Below are 24044 nucleotides of genomic sequence, written 5' to 3'. Positions count from 1 at the left end.
GTTTACGTTGTACCTTTCGACGCACTACTCGCACGTGGCAATGCAAGCCGCCTTCATGCAGGGTGCTCGTCTTGGAACCGCCCACCCGGTCTGATTAGTCTGCATGAAACCAGCCCTTGCTTTGCACTGTTCAGGCTATTCTTCGCGAGGGCGTCTATTCTCTGTGTTGTATGGCTCTATTGCTATCTCGAACCTGCATATTGTTTGGTAGAGACGCTTGAAGGGATTCGTTCTCTTTCATGCATTCTATGCTGTTCGGCCACCAAAAAAGTTAGGTGAGAACATTCGACATTTTATTATGTATGCTTAAATACATGGTCCCAATATGTCCGAGAGATGTTGCAGAGAAGCGAACAACGCAGATAAAGATGCTCAACCCTGAGTGACTGCGACCGTGACCTCGCGCCGAACTATCAATTCTTGCGATCCACCAGATGCACGATGGGCTTCGTTGTTGACCTGCTTGCCTGCTCCACGACAGACCGTCTTCGTTCGACCCAAAAACTGCGGCGTAAAGGATTCGTTTCGCGATCTGCTTCTCGAAGTGTCGCCAGAGCCGTCGGAGCGACTGTTACGAGAACCGTATATGATGCTTCCAAAAGCCGTACCACCAGTTGTGAAGCTGCGCATGAAAGCTTGAACGAAAGGCAGAGTCGCTGATAAAAGGCTGTAGCAGACCAAGGCTTGTTGCCAGATAATGACTTTCGTGAAATCGTGTGCTCTCTGTTCCGAGCGTGCTGCCTCGCTGTAAACTCTCAAGTAGAGCAGAGAAAAAGCGATCATACTTTGAATTCGTGTTAGCAATGAGTATAGATGGTAGAGGAAGACACCCACATACGGTATTCGGTATGCAAAAGCAGAGACAACGAGCATTTTCTTGCTCACTTTGATCCGGAGATGGCTGACAAGATAGATTGGGAAGCCCATCACGGCCGCCTCGATGCAGATCGCAATGGCAAGAACAGCTCTCCACCGATATATCTGCGCTCATTAGCAGAGCCGGCTTGATACTGACGAGTACGCTTACATCGTTGGGGCATGTGTATTGCTGCCCGTCGAGTATATGCGTTGATGGACAATTTGACTTGACAGCAGCAACTGCCAGGACAAGCCATGCTGAAATGACGCCCAGCAGAATGTAAGACCCAACTTTGTGTTTCGTGTTTGTCGAAAATATCCTCCTCATCAGCAGGGCTAGGGAAAGACTCGTGAGTCCCATCGTGAGAAGAAAGAATATTTGACTGGTAACGACCGCCTACTTGTGTGAGAGGGTTCATGTTCGGTAAGATCAATCTAGAGACTCACGCGAGACATACTCGTCAGGTGCTCGGTCCCAATAACTTCCTCTGACTCTCCTAAATTTTTGTTGAGTGCTACAATCAAGGAGGCCCACTGTGCGAGCGCCGTGACCTATAGTGGTGTCAACAGACACATATCTTTATGTACTCCCAGACTTGGATGAAAAATTTCGTCTGGAAGGCAATTCGTGCCAGAAGGGGACGGTGGGTCGGTCTAAGGATTTCGCATGAAATACTAACTTCAGATAGAAAACACTTACATGCGCGACAGTGATAGCGACATCATCTATCCCATAGTAACCCACTCTTGCATAAATTCGAAGAAACCAGGTGAAGCATGAGTAAGTCAATGAGAGCAAGACTGCGATCCAAAGGTGAGCAGGCGGCCCTTGAGCGAAACGCGCCATAATTGAGGAATGTTTGTGTTCGAGGTGCGCCCGATTGAGATACTGGCAACCAGAAGCAAGCCTTCGATCCAATCTTAGCAAGTTCAAAAAAGCAAAGTCCGAGAAAGGGGCACATCCAATGCTACGACAATGCCTAGACCATATATCACAGGGTGCTCTCGGTGTGTCAGGCGAGGGCTGAGGATGGGTGAACAAGCGGCTGTTTGTGCAACTCAGGGTTATGCGCTCGCCCTGCAAGGTGAGAAACGAGGAGTCGGGTATTACAGGCGTTTATCCAAGGAAAAAGAATGGCCAACGACACAATTTGGAACCGGTCACCTCATGATGTGAGATTGCGTAGAAGAAGAAGCCACAACATCTTCTCAGCAGGATTGAGAGTCGGACAGAAAGTCAGCAAGAGGTTGAGGTTCTATATTTTATGCTCCAGGATGAAGATGTGGTGCTCTTTTATTGCCATGTCAGTCAGATGTACTGATATTTTCTGAGCCAGACCCGACGTGTTGCACCATCGTGGCTTTATGATGTATAGGCGCTTTGATGAGATCTCTCGAGAATGATCGCGTAAAAGAGAAACGACATCCCGGTTGTGTGCTGCAGGAAGGCAAGCAGGACGCTGTTGTGTACCCTCGGAAAGACGTCGGCCACAGCTTGGCGTTGTCAGATCTGCAACCCCTGCAAGCGAAAGGGTTCGCTGAAGCAGCATCATCTGCAAGGTGTTTAGAGGACCATCGACACAAACTGCTACAGTGCCGTAATTGACAATTGGTCTTTCCCGAGCAAACGGAAGCCATATATGTTGCCTCAGGTGCAATTCCTTGCATTCACGCAGAGCGCAACAGAACAATATGCAGAAAAATGTATCTCGCAGAGCGATTGCCTGCTGGTAGTATGAACTGCAGATTCAAGGCGGCACTGCGGTGTAAAAGCAATCAGTTGACTTTCGCCCAAAATATGTGCAACAGCTCTTTCCGCTGAGGCCGGTGCGAGGTGACTTTAGTTTGCGTCTTTGGTAACACCGCGACTCGATGGTTTGGTGAGATGCAAGGTGGGCAGTTGCAGCAACCCTTGCGCCTTCCATCTAGGGCCATCTTGCTAGACTCACTCGGCGCAGATTTGCCGTCCGGTAGCTCCTTCCTACCAGAATTGCCGCCGAAACACAGTTTACTGAAGAAGTGTCGCTCCGAGGGAGTTGACTTATTTATCCTTGCATGCGTCCTGTCTTCTTCCGAGTACAAACTTGGTGTGTAACTCCAACAAGACCTCTGTCCAATACTGCGTTTTCTTTGGGCGATTGCTCGCGCGAACATCTCCTTTCTACCGACATGTCCTCCACCGCCATCGAAATGGACAGCATCAAGAACTCTTCGTCCGTCCAGACCGCCAGTTCGTTCGAGCACCAGATCGAGGATGTTGATGATGCAGCGGCCACCGAAGCAACTAAGGGCGGTACCAAGGACGATGATTATGACATGCGTCGTATGGGAAAGCTCCAGGAGCTGAGAGTTAGTGCTGAAAATTTCGAGTGGTGACTGGCATGCTCACAAACCATAGCGTAACTTCCGTTTCGTCTCCATCTGGGGTTTCAGTCTACTATTGGGCAATGCTTGGGTGGTCGCTCTGATGTTTGTCATTTTCTGTCAACGGACGCACTGCAGATACTGACCATATCATCAGTTCCAGCAATATCACTCTTGCCAACGGTGGTATGGCCGGTGGAGTGTGGATGTTCCTCATCGTCGCTGTAGGAATGTTTTTCTGCATGCTTTCCATGGCCGAAATGGCATCAATGTGGGTCTCGCGTAATCTAAAGATATCGTACATGAATCCTTGAACAGCTAACATATGAGAAGGGCACCTACAGCAGGTGGCCAATACCATTGTAAGATCATTCCATCTATCGTAAATAGAGCTCAAAGACTGATGCAACGAACAGGGGTCAGTGAGTTTGCTCCACCAAAGTATCAACGGTTCCTTTCGTACATGGTTGGTAAGTAGAGTCTTATGCTCAAGGTCCGCTATTGTCACTAACACATCATCTACAGGATGGATGTGTGTCCTGGGATGGCAGGCCGCTATGTGTGCCAGTGCCTACACCCCAGCACTCAACATCCAAGGTCTAATTGCACTCAACGTCGAAGGCTACACGCTTCCGGGATGGCATGCTGCCCTTATGACCATTGGCATCGTCATCATCTGCATTCTCATCAATACCGTCGCCATCAAGAAACTACCCTTGCTTGAGGGTTTCATGTTGCTGTTCTTCTTTTTCAGCTTCTTCACCATCGTCGTGGTTCTTTGGGTTATGGCTGAGAGAACACCTGCGAAGAAAGTGTTTACTGAATTTAGTGACAATATGGGCTGGGGAAACGTAGGCCTGTCCACCCTCATCGGTATCTTGTCTCCATTCACCACTCTTCTTGGGTCCGACTCAGCTTGCCACTTGTCTGAAGAGCTCAAAGACGCATCTTGGGTCCTTCCAAGATCTATGGCTGCTACCGCCGTGGTCAATTACGCTCTGGGCTTCGTGACTGTCATCACACTCATGTTCACTCTGGGAGGTTCCGTGCAGTCTGTTCTCGACACAAAATTCGGTCAGGGATACATTCAGGTAAGTTCATCATATAAAGCTTTCGTCTGCTGTTTGGAGCGGAGCTGACAAGATCCGTAGGTTTTCTACAATGCTGTTCAGTCAAAAGCTGGAGCATCAGGCCTCACAGCAATCGTTTGCATTCTACTGTTCTTCACTGCCATCAACCAAGTCACAACGACATCAAGACAACTCTTTGCCTTCGCGAGAGATGGCGGTCTGCCGTTCTCCTCATTCCTCGGTAGAGTAAGTCATATGGACATATATCTTTTTCAACCTCCAGACTGACTCTTCTAGGTTCGACCTGGCATGGACATTCCCCTCAACGCATGTACTGTGACCGTGGTGATTACGGTCCTCATCTCGCTCATTGTCATCGGCTCCAACACGGCTTTCAACGTAATCACCAGTCTGTCCAGCGTTGGCCTTCTTACCTCGTACATCATCTGCATCGGATGCATGGCCAGAAAGCGAATCATGAAAGAAGTTCTTCTACCCAGTCGCTTCAATCTGGGCCGCTGGGGTCTTGCTATCAATATGACAGCCATCATCTTCTTGTCTTTCTGTTGGGTCTTGCTTTTCTTCCCTTCCAGACCCCACCCCAGTGCGCAGAACATGAACTGGACTATTCTCATCTATGGCGTTACCTGGATTGCTGCCGTCATCTACTACAGGTTCAAGGGCAGGTACGACTATGCCGGTCCTGTTGAGGGGATCAACAAGGACTATTGACGTTGAATGTCCTAATGCGCAAGGTTGGACGAGACGGAGGTGATGTTACGAATGCTTTACGGCGAGGGCAGTGATGAATGACGGCAGGAAGGATCAAAAGACTTTCATGAGACATACGACGAATGGCTTTATGGATCCTGGTGTAATTACAGGCGTGGAACATTCTTTGGTCGCGCGTTGTTGTTCTGTGTTAGCAATGTTAAGGATATGTTGGACGGGGGAGGAAGATTATGTGGTAGAACAGTTGTTGTTTCTAAAAGCATCACCTAGCTTTTGAACTTCGTGTGTGCTCTTAAAAAAAAATATTGTTCCTAACAATATACGTGAGAAGTAGATGGAATTGCTCCCTGGTACTTCAATGCAGACTATATATCATTATATCCCCTATTGACATTAGATTGTCAGAGAAACAAGACGAGGGCCAGCCCGTATACACGACGAATATGCAACAAAGAACGAGATCCTTATAATGCCTGACCAGGCGGTGACAACGGCCTTCCCTCGAATTCAGTCGGCGGCGGTAGTGACGGCGTAGTTCTATGTCTGGCTCCGCCTCTCACAAACACAATCGCAGGATCACTACTCGCAAACGAGGTCGCAGGGTCCCAAGCCATCGTCCTGTCACTCTGCACATTGCGTATCCTCGGACTCGAAAAGTTTCTCGCAGGTATTGGAGGTGTATATCTTCTTGTTTGGGAGTCCAGCGGTGTAATGGACGTTACATCATCTTCTTGTTGCTCTCTCCGCCGTGGAGGCGAGTATATTGGGGCAGGACTATTCGGCGTTGTAGCATTATCGTCTAGGAGATTGTTAGGAGATGTCGGACGCATAGTATGCGGATCCCAGCTCTTACGATCCGAATAGTCGATCTGCAAGCGGCCTCCCAACTTGCGTAACTCGTAGGTTGGTGTGTTAGCGTCGAACTGGGCTTTTCGTGCGTCCAGGGAGACGAATTCTTGGGGTTTGCCTTTTGTCATCGCTGCCCATCGCTCTTTCCAGCCTGTGATTAGTGACCAGCGGAAGAGTAGGACGAAGAGTTCGATTCCGAGCAGTGAAATCATGATTAGCATGGCTCCGATGGTGGGTTCACTGATCAGCCATTTGTGGCTGAATCTGAAGCATTGATCCCGATTGCCTCCGTTCTCGATTAGACATATCACCCAGGGTAGTACTCGTGTGTAGTCATGCAGCATAGACACTTCGATCTTGTCGAGAGAGACGAATACGACGGCGAAGAATATGACGTCGACGAGGACGATGGTGACGATTAGCATGCCGCGCCATTGTAGGTATAGCACGCTCTTGAGTCGGCGGTAGATGACGCGCGCTCGCTGTGATTTTGCGCTCATGACGGACATGGGTAGACTCTTCGCTGAGCCTTGGGACACTGGTCTTGCGCTGTCTTCCCAAAGACTGTTGAAGAAGACACGAAGGCAGTACGCGAAACTAGAACGTTATGTGTCAAAACTATGCATTTGTGCTTTCTCCACGACAGATAACTTACGTGGTGATTTGAACAATCAAAGCCGCGCCTGCCACAGCAAGAAGCCATCCCCAGAAGGTTGCCATTGAGTCGTCATGGTTGATATGACAGGTACTGCCAAATCGAAACGAGACCCCTGATATACTGATTGCAGATGTGAACAGTGCAGCTGGTACTCCCCAGCCCACAGCTTGCGAGATATAGAAGAATCTCGTACCGGGAACGTTATCCCAGACGACAGTGAGGTGCATGGATAACGATCGGATGAAGACTGTCTGATAGTCAGCATCTGATGTGGTGCATGTGGCAGATACACTTACTCCACATGGATCCTGCGAGTGCTCCGGCTAGCAGGAATGCTCCAGACCAGGCACATGTCATGGAAGTGTACATGTCGTTTGGTGTGATCCCATCATAGCACTGTTCAGGCTCCGCTCCTAGTGGGATGACGAAGGCGAGCTGCGATATGTTAGTAGGTGGTTGTCTCATCGCTACAATGTACTTACGTTAATGAATATGACAGCAACGATTAGACACTGTGTGAGGTAGTGACTCCGAGTCCTCGCCGCTGGGAGAAAAGTATTCGAGATGAGCATGAAGGCTTGTAGCAGTAGCCCGACAACATTGAGCCACCCCGCGACAGTCCCAAGAGTCACAAAATCTGGAGTCGTGAGTTAGCAAGTTACGCGATGTTACTTGCTCTTGTCAAGATCACTAACTGTCCGAGTAAGCCCAATACGATGCCGGACATGGTAGACAACATAATGGAGAAGTCGGGTCTTGACTCTGTTGCGAACAAAGGCGGCCACCGATATCTGACGCTTGTCAGTGCTTCTTCTGTAATGGCAGTAGACCATCCAAGAAACATACATCCGCCTTCGGAAGGAAACAGAGACGCATCGTAGAATGGAGCTATACAATCTCCGTGCAGCGAGGAGTTGAGAAACATCGTAGCGGCGTGATGCTGGCACGAGGGCCACACGTCAAATGGTGACTCAGTATGGGAGAAACGTTCAAGTCAATCTGGATGTGTTCCGTATTGTGGCAAGCGCAAGCATATATAGAAATTGAAAGTCCAAAGACAATCGGTCAAGAATGGCGGGGGATGTGAAATATGTTGGGTAGCGTCCAATATAAGCGGGTTCAATGGGCAGGAGCGCGGTCACGGTTGCTGTCAGCCAATTTTGAAGGTGATGTTAAGACCAGGTTGGCAGGCCAGAAAGAGACGAGAAATGGCAGAAATGAGCAACACAAGTCTTGTGGAGCTAGATTTGGCCGAGAGTATGACACTTTGGAGAAAGAGGAGGATTGATGAGGATTGATGAAGAAAGATCTGTGGAGATGCTTGTGGGCAACCGCAATGGCGGTACCAAGAGAGTGGTCGCCTTGTCAAGTTGCAGATCCATTGGAAACCCTGCAAAAAGGTGGCCACCCAATACCTACCTCGGAGATGGCCTCGTCTTGGTCACCACAGTGCTCGCCTCAGCCAACTGAATTAGCTTTGCTCTTCTACCGAAGCCTTGTGCAGCAGCTGCAAGAGGCACAAGGATCTTCGTTGCGCGACGACAAGCTTCTGGTTAGGACGAAGTACAACATGGTCAGTACCCTTCCCTTCGCCCTTTCAGCGTTCACGATGTACGTTATAGTCTAGGGTTGCACGGGCTGCCGCGTTAGTGGCCGAGTTTGAAGGCGGCCACTCGGACGCGTCAAAGCACATTCTGCTCTTTAGGGCGTCCGCCTGTACTGCCCAGTGGTCATGGTACATTGGCGCGGCTGGAACAGGCGAAGGCCTACGCTGTCTAGCCGCCCCACCCACGAGAGCGAGAGCAAAAGTGATGTGGAAGAAATTAAAAAAATCCCCTGGAGGATCCGCGACTTTGTCTTTCGGCTCGGCAAAAGGAAGCGACGAACGGGTTCACTCCATGCCCCAAGAATAACTTCCCGTCACAAAATGAATGACACAAAGCTACAGGCCCTGAACATCGTGTTGTCGGTGTGAGATAAATTCCTATGACTTGGAGTTTTGCAGGGCAAACTTAGAAGAGAACTTCTTACTGCATGCATGAGCCTTTGCTCTTTACATTCGCTCGAGCATGCACCCGAAACACCCGACGTGGGCCATGCATGTCTCTGCCAATAATATATGTGCGTGCCACACTTGCACTCCGCACGCCGAGGCAGGATTTCACGAAATAATGGCGACATCGTGAGCATGACTCCTCAATGCCAAAACTGGGTCTTGTTTACGGAGAGATCGAGACCATTTCAGACGGAGCTCCTTCGGTGTGTGCCGCGAAATAGGACACGCGACCAATTGCGTTTATTCCTTCAAGGTCTCTTTTGTCATTGGGTAGCAGTATATAAGCGCGGGTCCGCAATCACGGCGCAAAAGGTCCACCAACATTGGCATCGTTAATGAGTTGGATCCTTCAGCCCACGTGTCTAAACGAGGATGACACTCCCTAGTGCCTGTCAGATTTCGACACAAGCATTATGGCGGAATTGAAGTCTATCGTTGTCACTAAACTAGTCGCGATTGCACACTCTTTGCCGCGAATACATGAAATGTTGGTCCCGGTGGGGAAGGCGCAAGTGGAGAGATATGGCACAAATACGAGCGACCAACATCGAGGTAAGAATTAAAGATGCCAACCCGACTTCCAAGATCATCGGTCGTTTAACATCTATCGAAAACGAGCTTTCGTCCTTTCGAGTCGTGTGCGACAGGCTTCGGAATCTGCTACCTTGGATACGAAGGCAGAGATAGAACGATGACTCTAGAAGTCGTTACGCTGTTGCATCGCAGGCAATCAACAGACCAAACACACACACGAGAAGCTGCAGATAGAAAAATGATGTCAGTCCCACAGAACCAAATAGAAACAGGAAACACAATCTCAAGAAAGACGAAGAGAAGGGAACAACTGACAAGCAACATAAATCCCATAATAGTCCATATCTCCCAACCACCAGCCCAGACCTTGCCTCTAGCGATATTCATCTGTTGACGCCAAAATCGATGGCCGCCAATAAGAATCACAACAATGGCAGCGCTCTGAAAGAGACCTGCTAGAGGCTTTCCAAGAGTGTGGTAGCCAAATACAGGATCGTTTTCGGGATCTGGTGAGCGTTGTAGACTGAAGAGTTGGGCGGTGACAATACCCAGCATCGAAAGGGCGAGCGAGGTGCGTTGGTAGGCAAGAAACGTTCGTTCATTGGCTAGAAGGTCCAAATTGTCAATCCTGCTGTTCGGCTTCCAGGCGGTCTGTTATGATGGGCAAGTGTGATTCACACTAAACGTGACGGGGCTAGAAAGTTGCATACCAAGGTGATCTCTACAATCTGCGTGAGGCACATGTAATTGAACATAATGCTTCCACCATTTTCTTAAGCCATTGAGATATGGAGTTCCTCCACCAGCATCAGATGTGTTTGTCGCATTGATTGAGGACGATCCTTCGGTTATGTCCCGGTGCACATGTTGCACGGGTTCAAGTTCTGTTGCTTCTCGCTCATCGACATCTTTATCGCAGGACTGCTCAACGTTTCGCAAGGCTTCGCTTTCGTGTCGAACAGATTCCGACATTTTACCTCGTCACATGAACCATCTCGACACAAGTGCGAATGTGGAAAAGAGGCTGGAGTACAGAAGCGCAAGTGATGGCTCGAGGGCTAGGTGACTTCAAATGATGAGGTGCGATGAGACAAGACAGGGTTGGAGATAGGGCAGTGAACAATGCTTGGCAGGGTCTATACCAAATCGAGTAATTTTATTCTGAAAAGTGATCGTAAAACATGACGGTAAGAAGACAGGCCCTCTATGTACAGTGAGAAGAAGGTGCTACCAGCACTCAAAAAAAGACATCATCCAGGTTTCATGAAAGGAGCAGTATATCATATTTTACATGACATAAAGAAGGTTTGTGTCTGCACAGTGAAGTTAGTATGTGGTACGCAGGTTTTAGCAACAGGGATCAAGAACTTACCGATTGGATGACTGGCACTCAATTGAGGTTTCTGGCTGTATTGTCCTTGGAGCTCGTCACGAATGCTGTTCAGCAATTGAACGTAACTTTGCTGAGGGTTCTTCCTCAGAGCGCCAATGAAGGCCCAAGACATTGCACCAGTCGCTTGACCAGCAATGGAGGCATCAGCTGAAGTCTGATCGTCTTTACTGCCACTCCACATGATAACATCTCCCGGAGAAGTCTTTGTGCGCTTGTTTTGTTCATAGCTGTCATTGCCCCTGGTGACCTTCTTGAACAAGCCCATAGCAGTGCTTGCCATGCCGCCAATGTCGCCACGAGCGTAGCTGCTGACGATGCCCAGCAGGCCCTGGCCAGCTTCTTTGGCAAGGTTAGGCTCCTTGAGCACGCCTTGGGTGGAATAGATGTATGGTAGATCCAGAGCGGAGCCTGAGTGGCACGAGTCGAAGATGGCAGTTAGTCGCACACCGGCGGCGAGATTCTTGACCATGATGAAATGCATCTCGTCGTCAACAATGTGACCTGCTTGGCGGAAGTCGACAGGGTAGATGACTTCGTCGTAGCCGTCTTCTTCATCGCCATCGAGATCTTCAGTCTGACCACCATGACCTTGCGATCGTTAGCAAAACGAAATGGTGAGATGACCAGAATGGTGAACATACCAGAGTAGTGGAAGAAGAGCGAGTCATTGGGCTGGGCGTCCTTGACCAACCAGTGCATAGCGCGCAAGATGTTTTGTTTGGTAGGCTGGCTCATTGGGTTCTGCTGATCATCGGTCAAGGTGACCATGTCTTCGCGCTTATAACCAAAGGCCTCCATGAGGTAGTTGGACATGTTCTTAACATCGTTGATGCAACCCCGGAGCTGGCCCTTCTGGCCAAAGTAATTGATTCCGATCAGGAGAGCCTTGCGTTTGCCGGTACAGTTGGAGTATTGGAATGAGTAGCCATTTGGGGCGCCGTTGCCAAAAGTTTGCATGCCCGAGGGCGGAGGTGGAGGGGCACCTTGACGAATGTTGTGCTGTTGGTAGACATTCTGGCCGCTGGGTAGGTCTGAGAGGTACAGTCAGTCACTGGCGGTACATGGGAGTCTGAGGGCACAGTACGTGATTGAGGAGCATAGTGCTGAGGAGGAGGTTGCGAGTAGCCGCCATATTGTGGCTGCTGTGGAGGAGGAGGCTGCTGGTATGAACCGCCGTACTGTGGTTGCGGCGGAGGACCACCGTAGTTTCCGTACTGAGGCTGAGGAGAGTTGGAGTAACCGCCGTATCCTTGCTGAGGTGGGCTGTTCTGCGTCAGTCGCTCGATGCAGCTGGTGTGCTGGGCGCAAGCTAGATAGGTACTGACGGATATTGCTGAGGAGGATAGCCTCCGTACTGCTGCGGGGGAGGCCCTTGATTGTAGCCTCCCTGGTTATGGTAGCCTTGACCGGGATAGTACGACATTTGCGTAGGGCAGTGTTGGATTTTAGGATGCGATGGCAATGCAGAGCGCAAATGTCGAAAAGAGAGGCAGCTGTGCAATCACGCGGGGTTCCTGGATCCTGAGGCCGCTGACGCGTTTGACTTTGGTGATCCGATCAAGAACTTGGCACTTGGGTCAATTGCCTAGGTACACTACTTTGATGCTGCGAACAAAGTGAATGATAGTATCGGTGGCCCAAGACGTGCGAGCAAGCAGCCGTCTTATCTTTTCGGCAGCTGGTCCTCACAGCCCGCTTCTAGAAAACGCTGACTGACTGCACGACTGGGGAGGAGATGATGTGGCGCTTTGCTCAAGACAAAGCCACCAACGGCCTTGTGCTCGCTCAGAACCCGTCTCTCTCTCTCACTGGCAGAAGATCCATCTTGTTTTCCCCGCAGCCATCCGCGCCTTGTGCTCTGCAAGGATCTGTTTTTCCCCTTGTCGATCCAGCCTTATCAACATCTCCATTCAGAACGAGCTTCTCATTTCAGCCAGAGCCCCTCCTCTACCAAGGTCTTTCTGCAAGCCACACATCATCTCTCAACCCTATACGCATCTTGACGTGTGCTCACTCTGCTCAAACTGTTCTGTTGGCCCGTTCCGCTGTCTCTCGGCCGCCCCGACACCGGGCCACATGGTCGTGCAAGCCCTGTGGCCCTGGAAAACGTCTCCGACCAAGAACTACTCATCAAGCCTAACCTCACTTAGGACAATGATCTTGATGGCGCATCGCTGCACGGCCTATGAAATTCCATCGTCTATCGTATAGATCTAATTTTCGGCTTCCGACACCTCTTTTTGGCTTTCAGGGCTTGAATTTTCCCCAACATATCCGATCCTTCGGTAAGACATGCTTTTGATTGTGCTTTGGTCTCTCGAATCAGAACTTCACAGCACATTCATCACGTTTCCGTCGAGTCTTCGTCACTCGTGACCCCCACTGCGAACACTCGCTCGCACCACTCGGCAAATACCTCGGTGGACCAAACCTCATCTTCTCGACCCTTTCCTTTCTTGCTGACCTTGCCGATTTTGGATGTGCCTTTGCCTTCACTCAACTTGTCCATCCAATCCTCGTAAGCTAGGATAACTTGGTCCCTCACTGCGGCCACAAGTGTTTCTCTCGTCCTTATATCCTGGATATACTCATCCAGTTTCTGTCGCAGCGATACTACCTCCTTTTGCGCGATGGTTCGAATTTCAGCTGTGACATGACTCGCTTCTGATCCTGCATCCTTCTTAGGGGATGTTAGTGATGTTGTGATCGGGCTCACAAAGCTGTTAACAAAATCGTTTATCACTGCTCGTAGTCGTCCGTCAAGTTCTGCTTTGGCGTCGAGCATGTTTTCCACTACTCGTGGCATCAACCCTCCGGCAGCGAGCTTTACCCAACTAGCTGGATTCCACAGCCCTCCTCGCTCGCGAAGCTCATAAAATGTGTTGGTAACAGACGAGAAGTCAAACGTGACTTCGGGGGTAATAAACTCAATGTCGAACGCTACAATCTGTTGCTTGAGTCGCAACAAATGAGCTATCAGGAACAGGTTGGCATCGGCAGGCGATGACTTTGTTGATATCTGAGATGCGGCCCATGCTAGAGACACAGTAGTGCTGTGAACGATGTTGTGCGCCAAATCGTCGAATACGGTGGACTATGGCCCGAGTTAGTGATTATAATCAGTTTATATGTCTGGCGCAACTCACGTTGACCAATCGGTAGATACGGCTCAAAAGCCAAATTGCCTTACGCAGTGTAGGATACCAAACCATGGCCTGTTTCTCATTGTTGGGCCAAGATGTTTCGAACATGTCAACTCCATCGTCTTCTTCACCAGGTGATTTGACCTGGGTAGTATTGGTCGAGTTTTTGCGGCCAGACAGAGCCACTCTTTTACCATCAGCAGTCATTGTTGAAGGGCCCCGTGCTTTTGATGGGTAATCAAGATCTTCAGGCTTCGGTCTGTAGTTCTCAATGTCGTCCCTGAGAACAGTCAATGCGAGGAAGACGAGTCGGCTTTGAGCGTCTTCCAGCGCAGGCTTGACCAAAGCAGCGAAATCCAGGCTTCTCTTTGTACTAGCTACATCTTGGTACTCCATGTCGTCATCTTCTTCATCGACCATGTAACGAGTTTGGATGAAAGTACAGAGTTCGCACAACTTTGGGATGCGAGTCTCGCGAATGATTCTGGGGCGGAGATGATCGTATAAAGGCTCACACATGGCCTCCAAGAACTCGTATACGCCTCCATCTCCAGAAAACCAGTCACCCCAGAGATCGTACTCATCAAGACATATACCTCTTACGAAGCCGATGGCGGTTTTGGCGAAGTTGACTGTATCGCCAACCGCATTATCGACTGCAGCCATCTCGGTGAGCTTGCGAGATATGATAGGGAACATTAGGCGGCCCCGGGTGGCTGAGTAACTCTGATATAACTCGTTCATCAGACTTTGATACTCAGCCTCACCTCCTTGGTCGGCACCTGAAGGCAGCACAGCACGCTTTTGTATCTCTAGGCCGAGTTGTTTTAGTTCAGGAGCACTGACACGAAACTTTGCGTAGAGTAGAGCAGTTTGGGTAGTATCGTTGAGCTGGCGGTCAGCAATTCGTTGTGATGCATCTGCGGCCAGTGCTCGTAGAGAATTTGTGAAATGTACTCGGATAAGTGTCAGGGCTCGGGTCAGCAAGAGACGGTAGCGTGAACGGTAAGTAGGGGCTTCGCGGTGGGTAGGCTGGAAGCATCAGTAAAATGGCAGGTAGTCTAGAAGGAGAGACATACATGAGCTTGCGTGTAGTCCAGGCATTGGTCAAGGTTCTTGAGCATGTCGGGAAATTCATCTGCACGGACGAGGTTGGCAGCACCAGGAGCATTAAGCCTGCGGGTCATGGGCTCGAGATAGGCGTAGTATTGGAGGTTGTGATTCATGTTGTCGGCCAGGTCAGTAATGCGACGTTGCTCAGTTATGAGGGACTCGCATTGAGCGTGGAAGGCAGTCGTTTGCTCGTCCACAGCCTTGAAGGAGTCGGATAGAGAGGATAAGATGGCCAGCGCGTCATTGGTACTCTGAGCTAGCGAGTCGAGGTGATGTTGTGACATGTTCAGCTGATGGTAGTATAGCTCGTAGTCACTGTGGCTGGCATCCAGGAGGTCGTCCTCGAGAGCATCGTACCAAGTCGCGAAGTCGAGGTTGGACCGCAAGACATGATTGGGCTTGGGGGCTGAAGACAGGCTGTTCTTGCGCGTCGGCGTAGAGGGAGGGGTAGTATGCGAGAGTCGATCAGCAGGGCGGAGGTGGGTATACGAGAGAGCTCTTTTGACAAGTGTCGCTTGTGGGGGACCCTTGATCAAGGGATTGTCGTCTTCTTCGGAGAGAATGGGCAGTTGGTCTGAAGGATCATCAGCCTGGGTCGCTTCCTGTGGCAGCATCAGACGTGTGCTCGACTCGGCCAACGTACCATGGCATGGTCGATGAGCAGCTTACATGGGGCTGTTGCAAGAGGGAAGCTCGCCGCCGATGGCCCGGCGTCTTCTCAGACGAGGCCGGGGCGGAGGGCACAAACGACGAGTACCAGTCGCTGTCCATCATGGTGGGCGGGGGAGGTCGAGGGTGTTGACAATTGACAACATCCAAGGTAACGGGCTGTTGATGGCCCGTCGGCTGGCAGTCGACGGAGACGGGCTTGGCTGGTGTCGATAGCGGCGCATCTGCACATGGCTCGGGCCGATCTGGCCGAAGGTCGAAGGGTCTCGTGAAACTTGCCCGCAATCGCGTGTTTGGTGGCCCGTGCCGAGACCGAAAATGATGACGGTAGAGACTCGTCTGGCCAATCGCCGTCCACTGGCTGACACTCCTCTAAGGCTTCTTGTCTTCCGCCCTGCAATGACCTGAGTCTTGCTCAAGTCCGTCATCTCTTGTTCAATCGCCCTATCAACATGCTACCCAAGACCAGTGTCCCCAAATTGGGTGCCCTGCCGACAGCTCGAGCAGCTTCGACCCGAGCTTCGATCCAAGCACGAAGTCATGCGAGAGTCGCTTCCGCCCCCGCCTATGCTGCCAGACGACAGCAGCATTTCCTGAGATCCCTGGTCGTCATCACTGCAGCTGCTGGTGTCGCCACTGTTTCACAATACTATCTCAATGATGGTCGCCTCCTCAATACAGCTTATGCCGAAGCCCCACCTGCCGCCGACCAACCAGAGCTTCAAATAGAAAAGACTCGCAGACGCGGTGCCAACAAAGAGGAGGATAGAGATATTGCAAGCTCCCAGCATCTCCAGGTCAGAAAGTCATGGGAGAACCCTGGCGTCTACGCATGCGGCTCCAATGCTGGCAAGGTCGTCGCCCCCGACTCGGATGCCTCCTACATCAAGACCCCTCGTCGCATCAAGTTTTTCGATGGTAAACTGCTTCGCGACATCAAATTAGACAAGAATTTTGGCGCTGCCATTGACGAGCAGGGCAACCTACTGCAGTGGGGCGTTGACTACTCCAAGGACACCACCCAACCCACTGTGACACTCAAGGGCAAGAATCTGGTCTCCTTGGCCATTTCCAAAGACCGTATCCTGGGCCTGTCATCTTCTGGAAGCGTCTACTCTCTGCCAGTCTCCGCTGCCGACCAGGCATCCGGCGCTAAGCCTAGCGAGAGCTCTTGGATTCCTTTCTGGTCTTCCACTTCTCCCATCAGCTACCGCACCATTGTCCCTTCAGATATGAGCTACAGCGAGAAGGTCTCAACCATTGACAGTGGTCTGGAACACGCCTTGCTGCTCACATCCAAAGGACGTCTCTTCTCCATGGCATCCGCAACTGACGCTTACCCTACTAGAGGTCAGCTCGGCGTTCCAGGCTTGTCTTGGGACAACAAGCCTGCTGGTCCCTACTATCAACCTCACGAGTTGACTACCCTGAGAGGTTTTAACATTAACAAGATTGCATGCGGTGATTATCATAGTATCGTAGCTGACGCCGATGGTCGTGTCTTTGCCTTTGGCAACAACACTTCTGGGCAATTGGGTTTCGACTACAACACCGAGTCTGCTGTTGTTGATACGCCGGCATTGTTACCACTCCAGAAGCTGTATGCCGGATCGTCTCAGACTCCCGTGGTCACATCCATAGCCGCTGGCGGTGCCAACTCTTTCTTGACCGTAGATGCTACCAAGGTGGCATCACGTAACTCTGACGGCAGAGGTGTTGGCAGAGTCACTGCTGATACTTTCGCATGCGGTGCTGGTATCTACGGTACGCTCGGAAACAACCGCTGGACTCACGTTCAGGGAACTCCCACCAAGATTCCCTCATTATCATCGTTATTCGAATACGACGAAACAACCAACTCAGTCGTTCCCATTAGATTGGCTAGTATTAGTGCTGGCAACAAGCACGTCGCGGCTGTCATGAACAATGTTGCCCACACAGGAGCCTTGAACACGGATGGAGAAACATGGTGGGGAAGAGACATCGTCTTCTGGGGGGGTAACGAGCATTATCAGCTGGGAACTGGTAAGAGAAACAATGTCAACGCCCCTACGTACATTCAGCCTCTCGACCAAGCTGCAGAGCGTAAGGTCAGAGGCAAAGAGGAGCACAGATTCCAAATTACACCAAGAAGTACTGTGCGTCTCGCCGATGGCAGGAAGGTCAGCATAGAACAGCGTGTAGAATGTGGTAGGGACTGTACCGCTATCTACTCGGGCGTATAAGATGGACGATGATTATTCGTCGCTTTCATGCATTTTTAACATTCACTAACTCTGTAGATATTCTTGAGGGCGTTCTCAGGCATGGAGTTGGTGGTAACGAGTTGTCTTCTCTTGTAAATCTAGATGTATATAAACATACTCTCAGCTGTTTGTTGTACGAGATGTCACAAAAATTGATTTGCTCCACAGCATCAGCGACTTTGCAGAAATCTTTGGTCCCGTTTAACACCCCAATCCAATTCTGTCTCCTCCAAACACAACTGCGATGGTTTGATGGCTTGATTTTAGATCTGCCAATACGAATGCCTTAATTAATCGATTGGTCATCCCTGTCGCTCATCTGTGCCTTCGGTCGCATACCGAAATGACCACAAGCACGTTCACAACTCGCGCATCCTCGTATTCATCAGCCTTCCAAGACACAAGCCTTGTAATAGCATTGCTTCTTCGAACTTGGCTCTTAAAAGCTTTGGGCTACTATTGATGTTCTATTCTCTTCGGTGTCTCTAGGTCTCGCTTCATGCAAAGAGAGACAGCAGCGCTTCATGCAACGACACCTGACGAAAGGCTTCGTGCAGGATTTGGGATGATTGACTGCAGGACTCGCTAAACTTGCATAATCGCTTTTCACGCGATGGAGGAAGAAAGTCGTCGCCTGAAATCCTTCAGAGTCTCAACTTCCCAATCGAAGCGGTACTTGCTGTAGAGACCCCTCCGGAGAGCACTTCATCGACTTCCTCAATGAGCTAGTGAGTCGATCACTCCTCCACTAAGTTCGATGCAGCAAATATCATGCGCTGCCATCGGGTCATAACTGCCTCGCATTCGACCGTCGGCCGATGCGGCCACTCCGCATTTATCCACGAATTCTAATCTTTAGCATGTCGTATTCTGATCTTTAAGGTTAGCTAGCTAGAGCTTTCTAATTTACTAGTAGCTGCCATACAAATCCGAAAGCCATGGCTTTGTTTACCTTTTATTATAATATTAACGCGTCGAAGCCCTCCTTCTATCTTATCGTCGCTACTATCGCCATCGCTATCGCTAGTACCTCGCTATCTACCTCGCCGTCGCTACTACTATCGCTACTACTATTACTACCGCCGTCGCTACCTCTCTATTATGCTACGTAAAGTAATCGACCTTAAGCTATAAAAGGACTATATTAAGAGCTAGATTTAAGAAAAGGGAGTAATAGTTAATATAGTAGTTACGAAGCTAGCTAAATAGCATGTCTTAATTAAGAAGCGAATGCTAGAAGGTAGGCTTTAGTAGTAGGGGATGTCTTTAACTTATATTAACTATACTATTATTAGCGCACGTATTAAAGAGTTATTCTAGAAGTTCTAGTTTAATAATAGTACTATTACTACTATCCTTAAGCTTAAAGGCTTTAGTTCTATCTATATACGTACTATCCGTTGTATATAAATAGAGCTTAGCCTTCCTTAGAGGATATTAATAGAGCATTAAGAGTAGCTTAAGTTAGCTATACGATAAGCTCTTATTAATAAGTACTACTAAGAAGACATCGACAATCTTAGAAAGGAGATGCTCTATACTTATATACGTAAAAAGTATTATATTATAGGTAGGTATATACTTCTTTACTTCTTTGTCGTAGCTACTATAGTAGCTTTTATAGTAAAGCTAATAGTATTTAATAATAGAGATTATCTCTATTAAATCGCTTATTCTCTTAACTTCGAAGGCTATAGCGAAGGCCTCTCTCGACGTTAAAGGAAGATTAAGAGCCGCTATAGTAAGGCTAATTTACTAGGCCTAAACTACCTTTAGTTAATAGATACGTACTATAAGCTCGAGCGTTAGGGTATTTAAATATATGCTACTATTAACTACTTCTTATAGTTAGTTATATAGTTCTATACTAGTATCTCTACTCGCTTAGTAGTATTAGTCCTTAATTAATACGTTAAGACTATTAACGAGCTTAGTTATATGCCTTAATTTATTTGCACCGACTATAGTATAGAGACTATAATAATAGCTAATACTTACTATAGCTATCGAGAGCTTTAAGCTAGCGGCTAGTAGCTATTATTTACTAACTACTTTAAGTATAGAACTAGCAAGTAGAATTAGCGTATAGAAGCCTAGTAGTTTTAGATAATAATAAGTAGTATTAGCGCATAGACTACCTTCTTTAACACTATCCTATATAATAGTCGCTATCTTTTTAATAGGATTACTTTCCTTACTATCTATATACTAATTATACGACGAGCTAGCTTAATATTCTCTACTCTCTAGAACTGTTACTTAATTCGATCTTAAAGTAACTGTCCTTATATAATTCCTAGCTCTCTAGAAGCACTATATCGCTAGCTAGAGCTATTTTAAGGAGTTAAATAAGGACTAGAGTTTAATGTTTAAGAGCTTAAGCTATAGAACTAATATCTTAAGGAATTCGATAGTAACGAGTACCTACTACCTTATATAGTTAAGTGGTGCCGCATTAAACTAGCTTATTAATTTCCTAGTACTAAGAGTATTATTAAGGCTAATAATATTAATTAAATTATTATCATTAATAGAGAGTCTTACCGGCTATATAAATAAGCATACCTCTATCTTCGTTAGGCCATTTTTAACTATAAGCATGCTAGTAATATTAATCTAACGCTCTATAAGTCTAATCGACTACTTAGTACTACTAACTAGTAGCTATAGTATATAGGGCTTACTAAAGCGCTTTAAGGCATATATAATATCTTACCTAACTATATTAGCGACTATTTCTATAATCTATTAAATATTCTTTAATAGAATTATCTAATCTATAAGTAATTTACTATACACTCTACTACTCTACTACGATTAACAAAAGTATTAAGTTTCTTTAATAATTTTAATAGGAATTTAAGAGGTTAGATTTACGCAATTTACGCGCCGTAATGCTTATAGTACTACTATAGTAGAATATACTAATACTATAGGTAATAGATATTAGAAAATAATAAAGATTGCTTAATATTATTAAGCTACTTAAGGACTACTCTCTCTAGCTAACTTCTATTACTTCTTTATCTATTAATCTATTAATATAGTATTATATTAGAGCCGCTTCTATCCTAAGGACGGTTAACTACACTTAAAGTACTAAGATAAGTAGCACTATCTAGTCTATAGTCTTATTAATCTAGCCCCCTCTCTCGTCGATAAGAATACCTCTAGTTTGTCGTCGTAAGTACTATAAAGTACGTAAGTAATAACCGTTAGAATAGTAGCTTCTATACTAGCTTCTAAGCTAATAGCTATTTCTACTACTACTCGCTGCCCTCTTATTACTTATAGTCGATCTAACGGTTAATATGTCTTTCTAAGAAGGGTAATAGTTAGTATAGAGTAAGCTAGATAGTTAGCTATTAGTATTGCTCGAGTTAACGCTAGCCGTAGTTCTTATACTAGATTAGTACCTTAAGCCATTACTAGGCCCTTACGCTCTATACTATCTATCGCTACTACTCTAAAGCTTAGAGCTATTAAGGATTAGACGCGTATAGCCTTTAAAGTATACAATATATCGACTATACGCGACGAGCGTAGATTAAAGCTCTAGGCACCCCTAGATCTACTAACTTAGTAGGAATAGGCCTATAACGAGGTAAAGCTTAATAAGAAGATACTAGCTATACTAGCTTACCGTCGCTAAGGCTTCCTTCTTATATAGGCTTTCGAAGTCTATCCTTATACTAATATCGTACTTAAGGACCTCTTCTTAGTAACTAATTTTACTACTAAAGGTCGCGGTAATTAGCCTGCTACTAACTAGCTAATAATAGTCTATCTATAGGCTTCTTAGTACGAATCTATTACTACTATGCTATCTCCCTTTACTAAAAATAGTAATAAGCTTACTATCGTTAAGCTATGCTATAAGGTCTTTCTCTTACGAAGCTAGAGATAGTCTCCTAAGTAGGAACTGCCTTTGCTAGATAACTTTATATTAGTATATTTCTTATTTATAGTAGAGTAGTAGCGTAAGTAGTAAAATACTAATAATTATAATAGAGATTAGTAAATATTAATAAACATAAAGCTTAACTTACTTAACTTTAAGACTAAGAACCTATTAATATTAACTTATCTTCTACTCTTTAGTCGTCTCTACCCTCTTAATTACATTCGCTAATAGCCCCTATGTCGCTATAAGCTACTTAGAATATCGAGTATCGTCTAGTAAAAGGAATTCGCTATGCCTCTAAGTAGTTATATAAGCTTAATCTACCTCCTATATATAAGTAATCTTTCGTCTTTAAACTAGCTATTACACTAAGCTACGAGCCTCTACTACTTAAAGAGCTCTCTTTTGTAGACGAAGATACCTTATTTATATAATAGATAGAGCATACTAATAAGCTAGATGTTTCTTAGTAGCACTCGTCTTAGCTATAGTCTTCTTAACTATAGTCTTCTTAACTATAGTCCTCTTAGTAAGAGCAACCTTCTTAGTAAGAGTAGTAGAGACCTTAAAGACGTAGGTATAAGCTATTAGTACCTCTATAAGTAGTTACTTGTTAATAAGCTTAAAAGAGATAGTAAATATAGTTAATCTACTACTATATTACTACTACTACTACTATTGTAATATTTCCGGTTTTAACTTTCCTTAGTATTAATCCCTTAGATATAGTATTATTAGTAAGGTTATATCTCTATATTCTTGCTTAGTTCTATACTAATATTAATTAGCGGTTTAGTAGCTTAGTAGTAGCGCGCTTACTTCCTATTATAAGAGTATAGGCGCTACCCCTTATAAGGTTTAAAACTTATAAGTTATACTTAGTAAATATATTATAAGAGGTTAGAGGTTTAATTTCCTCCTAAACTATCTTTTTGCTTTTTACTTTTATTGTTTTACTTTTTATTTATCTAAGTATTAATAAAAGTTATACTATTCCTTATTATAGTGCCTATAGTAGTAATAGTAATAAAGCTCTAACTTCTTAAATTATCACATATTAATATTATGGTTTATTTACTTTACTTTACTTCTTAGCTTTTAAAATTTATTTCTTACTACGCGTATTCCTTCCTTATAACTACTACTACTATAGTAGTAGTAATAACATTAGCACTAACATTAGTATTAATAATAGCTCGCTCTCGTAAGTCCCTCGAGGCCTCTACTAGTAGAGACTCTTACGCTAGCGCTAGAACTAGTTAAATCCTTACTTCTCGCTACTCTTATAGTGTTATTAAGCCTTTAGCTACTTAGTTAGCCTCTTTTATAGAGGGCGTTAGGCGCTCTTAACATGGCAAGAATAAGGCCTCTTAATAGGCCTTACTAGTTACCTCTAATAAGGTAGCTATATAGCTTACGTAGTTAGTTTACGCCGATACTAATAGTAACGATAAGGAAATATCCCTTATTAAGAAGCTATTAAAGTCTATCTACGTCTTAGATAACGACGATAAAGAAGAACCGTAATACTACTTACTATACCTACTATATTAACCTTCTAACTATATAGATAGTACTCCTACTACCCTTAAGACTAAGGTAAAGGGTAAGGGTAAGGCTAAGGCCGCTACCGCTTCTCTACCTACTTCTAGCCTTCTCCCTCTAGCTCTTAGGGGTCTTCGTAGACCTACTATTAAGTAATAATAGTAGTCTATTACTACTACTCGCTAGGTAGAGTTAGTCGCCTAAGCTACTAGCGACGATAAGACTACTACTACTACTACTCTTACTACTCTACGTAAGTACTATAACGCTAATGCTATTATACTCTCTAACGTTAGTAAGGATGCTCTTACTAGTCCTTACTAGCACTACTAGGATAAGAAGAAGGGAGAGGTAAAGAAGGACTACTATATGTTTACTAAGAAGAAGGAAGGTTAGAGTAAAGCTTATGCCTTCTATAGACTAAAGGGTAAGCCTCGCTATAATACTATGCCCTTTAATAAGGAAGAAGAGGTAAGTTTTACTATAGGCACTACTATATATACTACTAACCGAAATTATAGACTCCTACCGCCGCTACTACTACTCTTAAAGAGTAAGTTAAAGAGCTCGAGGCTAAAGTTACTCGCCTCTACTAGAGACTAGCTAACGAGGCTACCCTTAGATAAGACCTTCTATAGCGCGTTATTACGCTTAAGACTGCTACTCCTACTACTACTACTTCGTAGTAGATAATACTATTAATTGTATAGTAAATCTGGCCTTATTATTGCTAATACTTATGCTAATATTAGTGCTATAGCTAAAGTTACTAAAGCTAAAGTGCTAAAGATTAGAATTTGTTGAAAGTGCGGAGTGGCCGCATTGGCCGACGGTCCATTCTAGCTTCCCACTTACTGTTGCGCGTGGTCAGTTTTGACGTTTTGCAGAGTTCTATCATTGGCCAACGCAG

General features: G+C 46.4%; 8 protein-coding genes across 8 annotated transcripts; 3 read left to right on the top strand and 5 right to left on the bottom strand.

Annotated features, from left to right (window-relative positions):
- Window positions 1-372: 372 nt before the first annotated feature.
- Window positions 373-1705, bottom strand: M437DRAFT_71033 (uncharacterized protein; the record flags this gene model as incomplete). Its single annotated transcript, XM_041025609.1, has 5 exons — window positions 373-784; window positions 839-981; window positions 1028-1255; window positions 1306-1410; window positions 1559-1705. The coding sequence occupies 5 exons, from the start codon at window positions 1703-1705 to the stop codon at window positions 373-375; spliced, it is 1035 nt and encodes a 344-aa protein (XP_040884231.1).
- A 1343-nt stretch (window positions 1706-3048) lies between these two features.
- Window positions 3049-5024, top strand: M437DRAFT_36368 (amino acid transporter; the record flags this gene model as incomplete). Its single annotated transcript, XM_041019431.1, has 8 exons — window positions 3049-3207; window positions 3257-3327; window positions 3380-3493; window positions 3556-3584; window positions 3639-3692; window positions 3748-4313; window positions 4374-4538; window positions 4590-5024. The coding sequence occupies 8 exons, from the start codon at window positions 3049-3051 to the stop codon at window positions 5022-5024; spliced, it is 1593 nt and encodes a 530-aa protein (XP_040884230.1).
- Window positions 5025-5953: 929 nt separating this feature from the next.
- M437DRAFT_9997 (uncharacterized protein) lies at window positions 5954-7441 on the bottom strand (the record flags this gene model as incomplete). Its single annotated transcript, XM_041029125.1, has 6 exons — window positions 5954-6470; window positions 6529-6778; window positions 6828-6966; window positions 7014-7168; window positions 7227-7322; window positions 7378-7441. Coding segments are annotated over 6 exons (1221 nt in total), but the record flags the coding sequence as incomplete, so codon positions are not given.
- Window positions 7442-7867: 426 nt separating this feature from the next.
- Window positions 7868-8444, top strand: M437DRAFT_61635 (uncharacterized protein; the record flags this gene model as incomplete). Its single annotated transcript, XM_041023964.1, has 2 exons — window positions 7868-8104; window positions 8154-8444. The coding sequence occupies 2 exons, from the start codon at window positions 7868-7870 to the stop codon at window positions 8442-8444; spliced, it is 528 nt and encodes a 175-aa protein (XP_040884228.1).
- Window positions 8445-9430: 986 nt separating this feature from the next.
- Window positions 9431-9907, bottom strand: M437DRAFT_24740 (uncharacterized protein; the record flags this gene model as incomplete). Its single annotated transcript, XM_041019075.1, has 2 exons — window positions 9431-9726; window positions 9832-9907. Coding segments are annotated over 2 exons (372 nt in total), but the record flags the coding sequence as incomplete, so codon positions are not given.
- Window positions 9908-10408: 501 nt separating this feature from the next.
- M437DRAFT_37583 (peptidase C14) lies at window positions 10409-11471 on the bottom strand (the record flags this gene model as incomplete). Its single annotated transcript, XM_041019657.1, has 3 exons — window positions 10409-10434; window positions 10494-11102; window positions 11156-11471. The coding sequence occupies 3 exons, from the start codon at window positions 11469-11471 to the stop codon at window positions 10409-10411; spliced, it is 951 nt and encodes a 316-aa protein (XP_040884226.1).
- A 1387-nt stretch (window positions 11472-12858) lies between these two features.
- M437DRAFT_37245 (Sec34-domain-containing protein) lies at window positions 12859-15544 on the bottom strand (the record flags this gene model as incomplete). Its single annotated transcript, XM_041019591.1, has 4 exons — window positions 12859-13608; window positions 13661-14689; window positions 14737-15372; window positions 15440-15544. The coding sequence occupies 4 exons, from the start codon at window positions 15542-15544 to the stop codon at window positions 12859-12861; spliced, it is 2520 nt and encodes an 839-aa protein (XP_040884225.1).
- A 347-nt stretch (window positions 15545-15891) lies between these two features.
- On the top strand, window positions 15892-17664 carry M437DRAFT_38147 (mitochondrial protein-like protein Fmp25; the record flags this gene model as incomplete). The annotated part of the gene is made up of 1 exon (XM_041019782.1): window positions 15892-17664. The coding sequence occupies one exon, from the start codon at window positions 15892-15894 to the stop codon at window positions 17662-17664; it is 1773 nt and encodes a 590-aa protein (XP_040884224.1).
- Window positions 17665-24044: the final 6380 nt, after the last annotated feature.

The sequence above is a fragment of the Aureobasidium melanogenum genome (genome assembly GCF_000721775.1).
Source record: "Aureobasidium melanogenum CBS 110374 unplaced genomic scaffold scaffold_1, whole genome shotgun sequence".
Taxonomy (NCBI): domain Eukaryota; kingdom Fungi; phylum Ascomycota; class Dothideomycetes; order Dothideales; family Saccotheciaceae; genus Aureobasidium; species Aureobasidium melanogenum.
The sequence above is the reverse complement of the archived record's forward strand: the minus strand, read 5'-3'. Positions and strand labels throughout refer to the sequence as shown.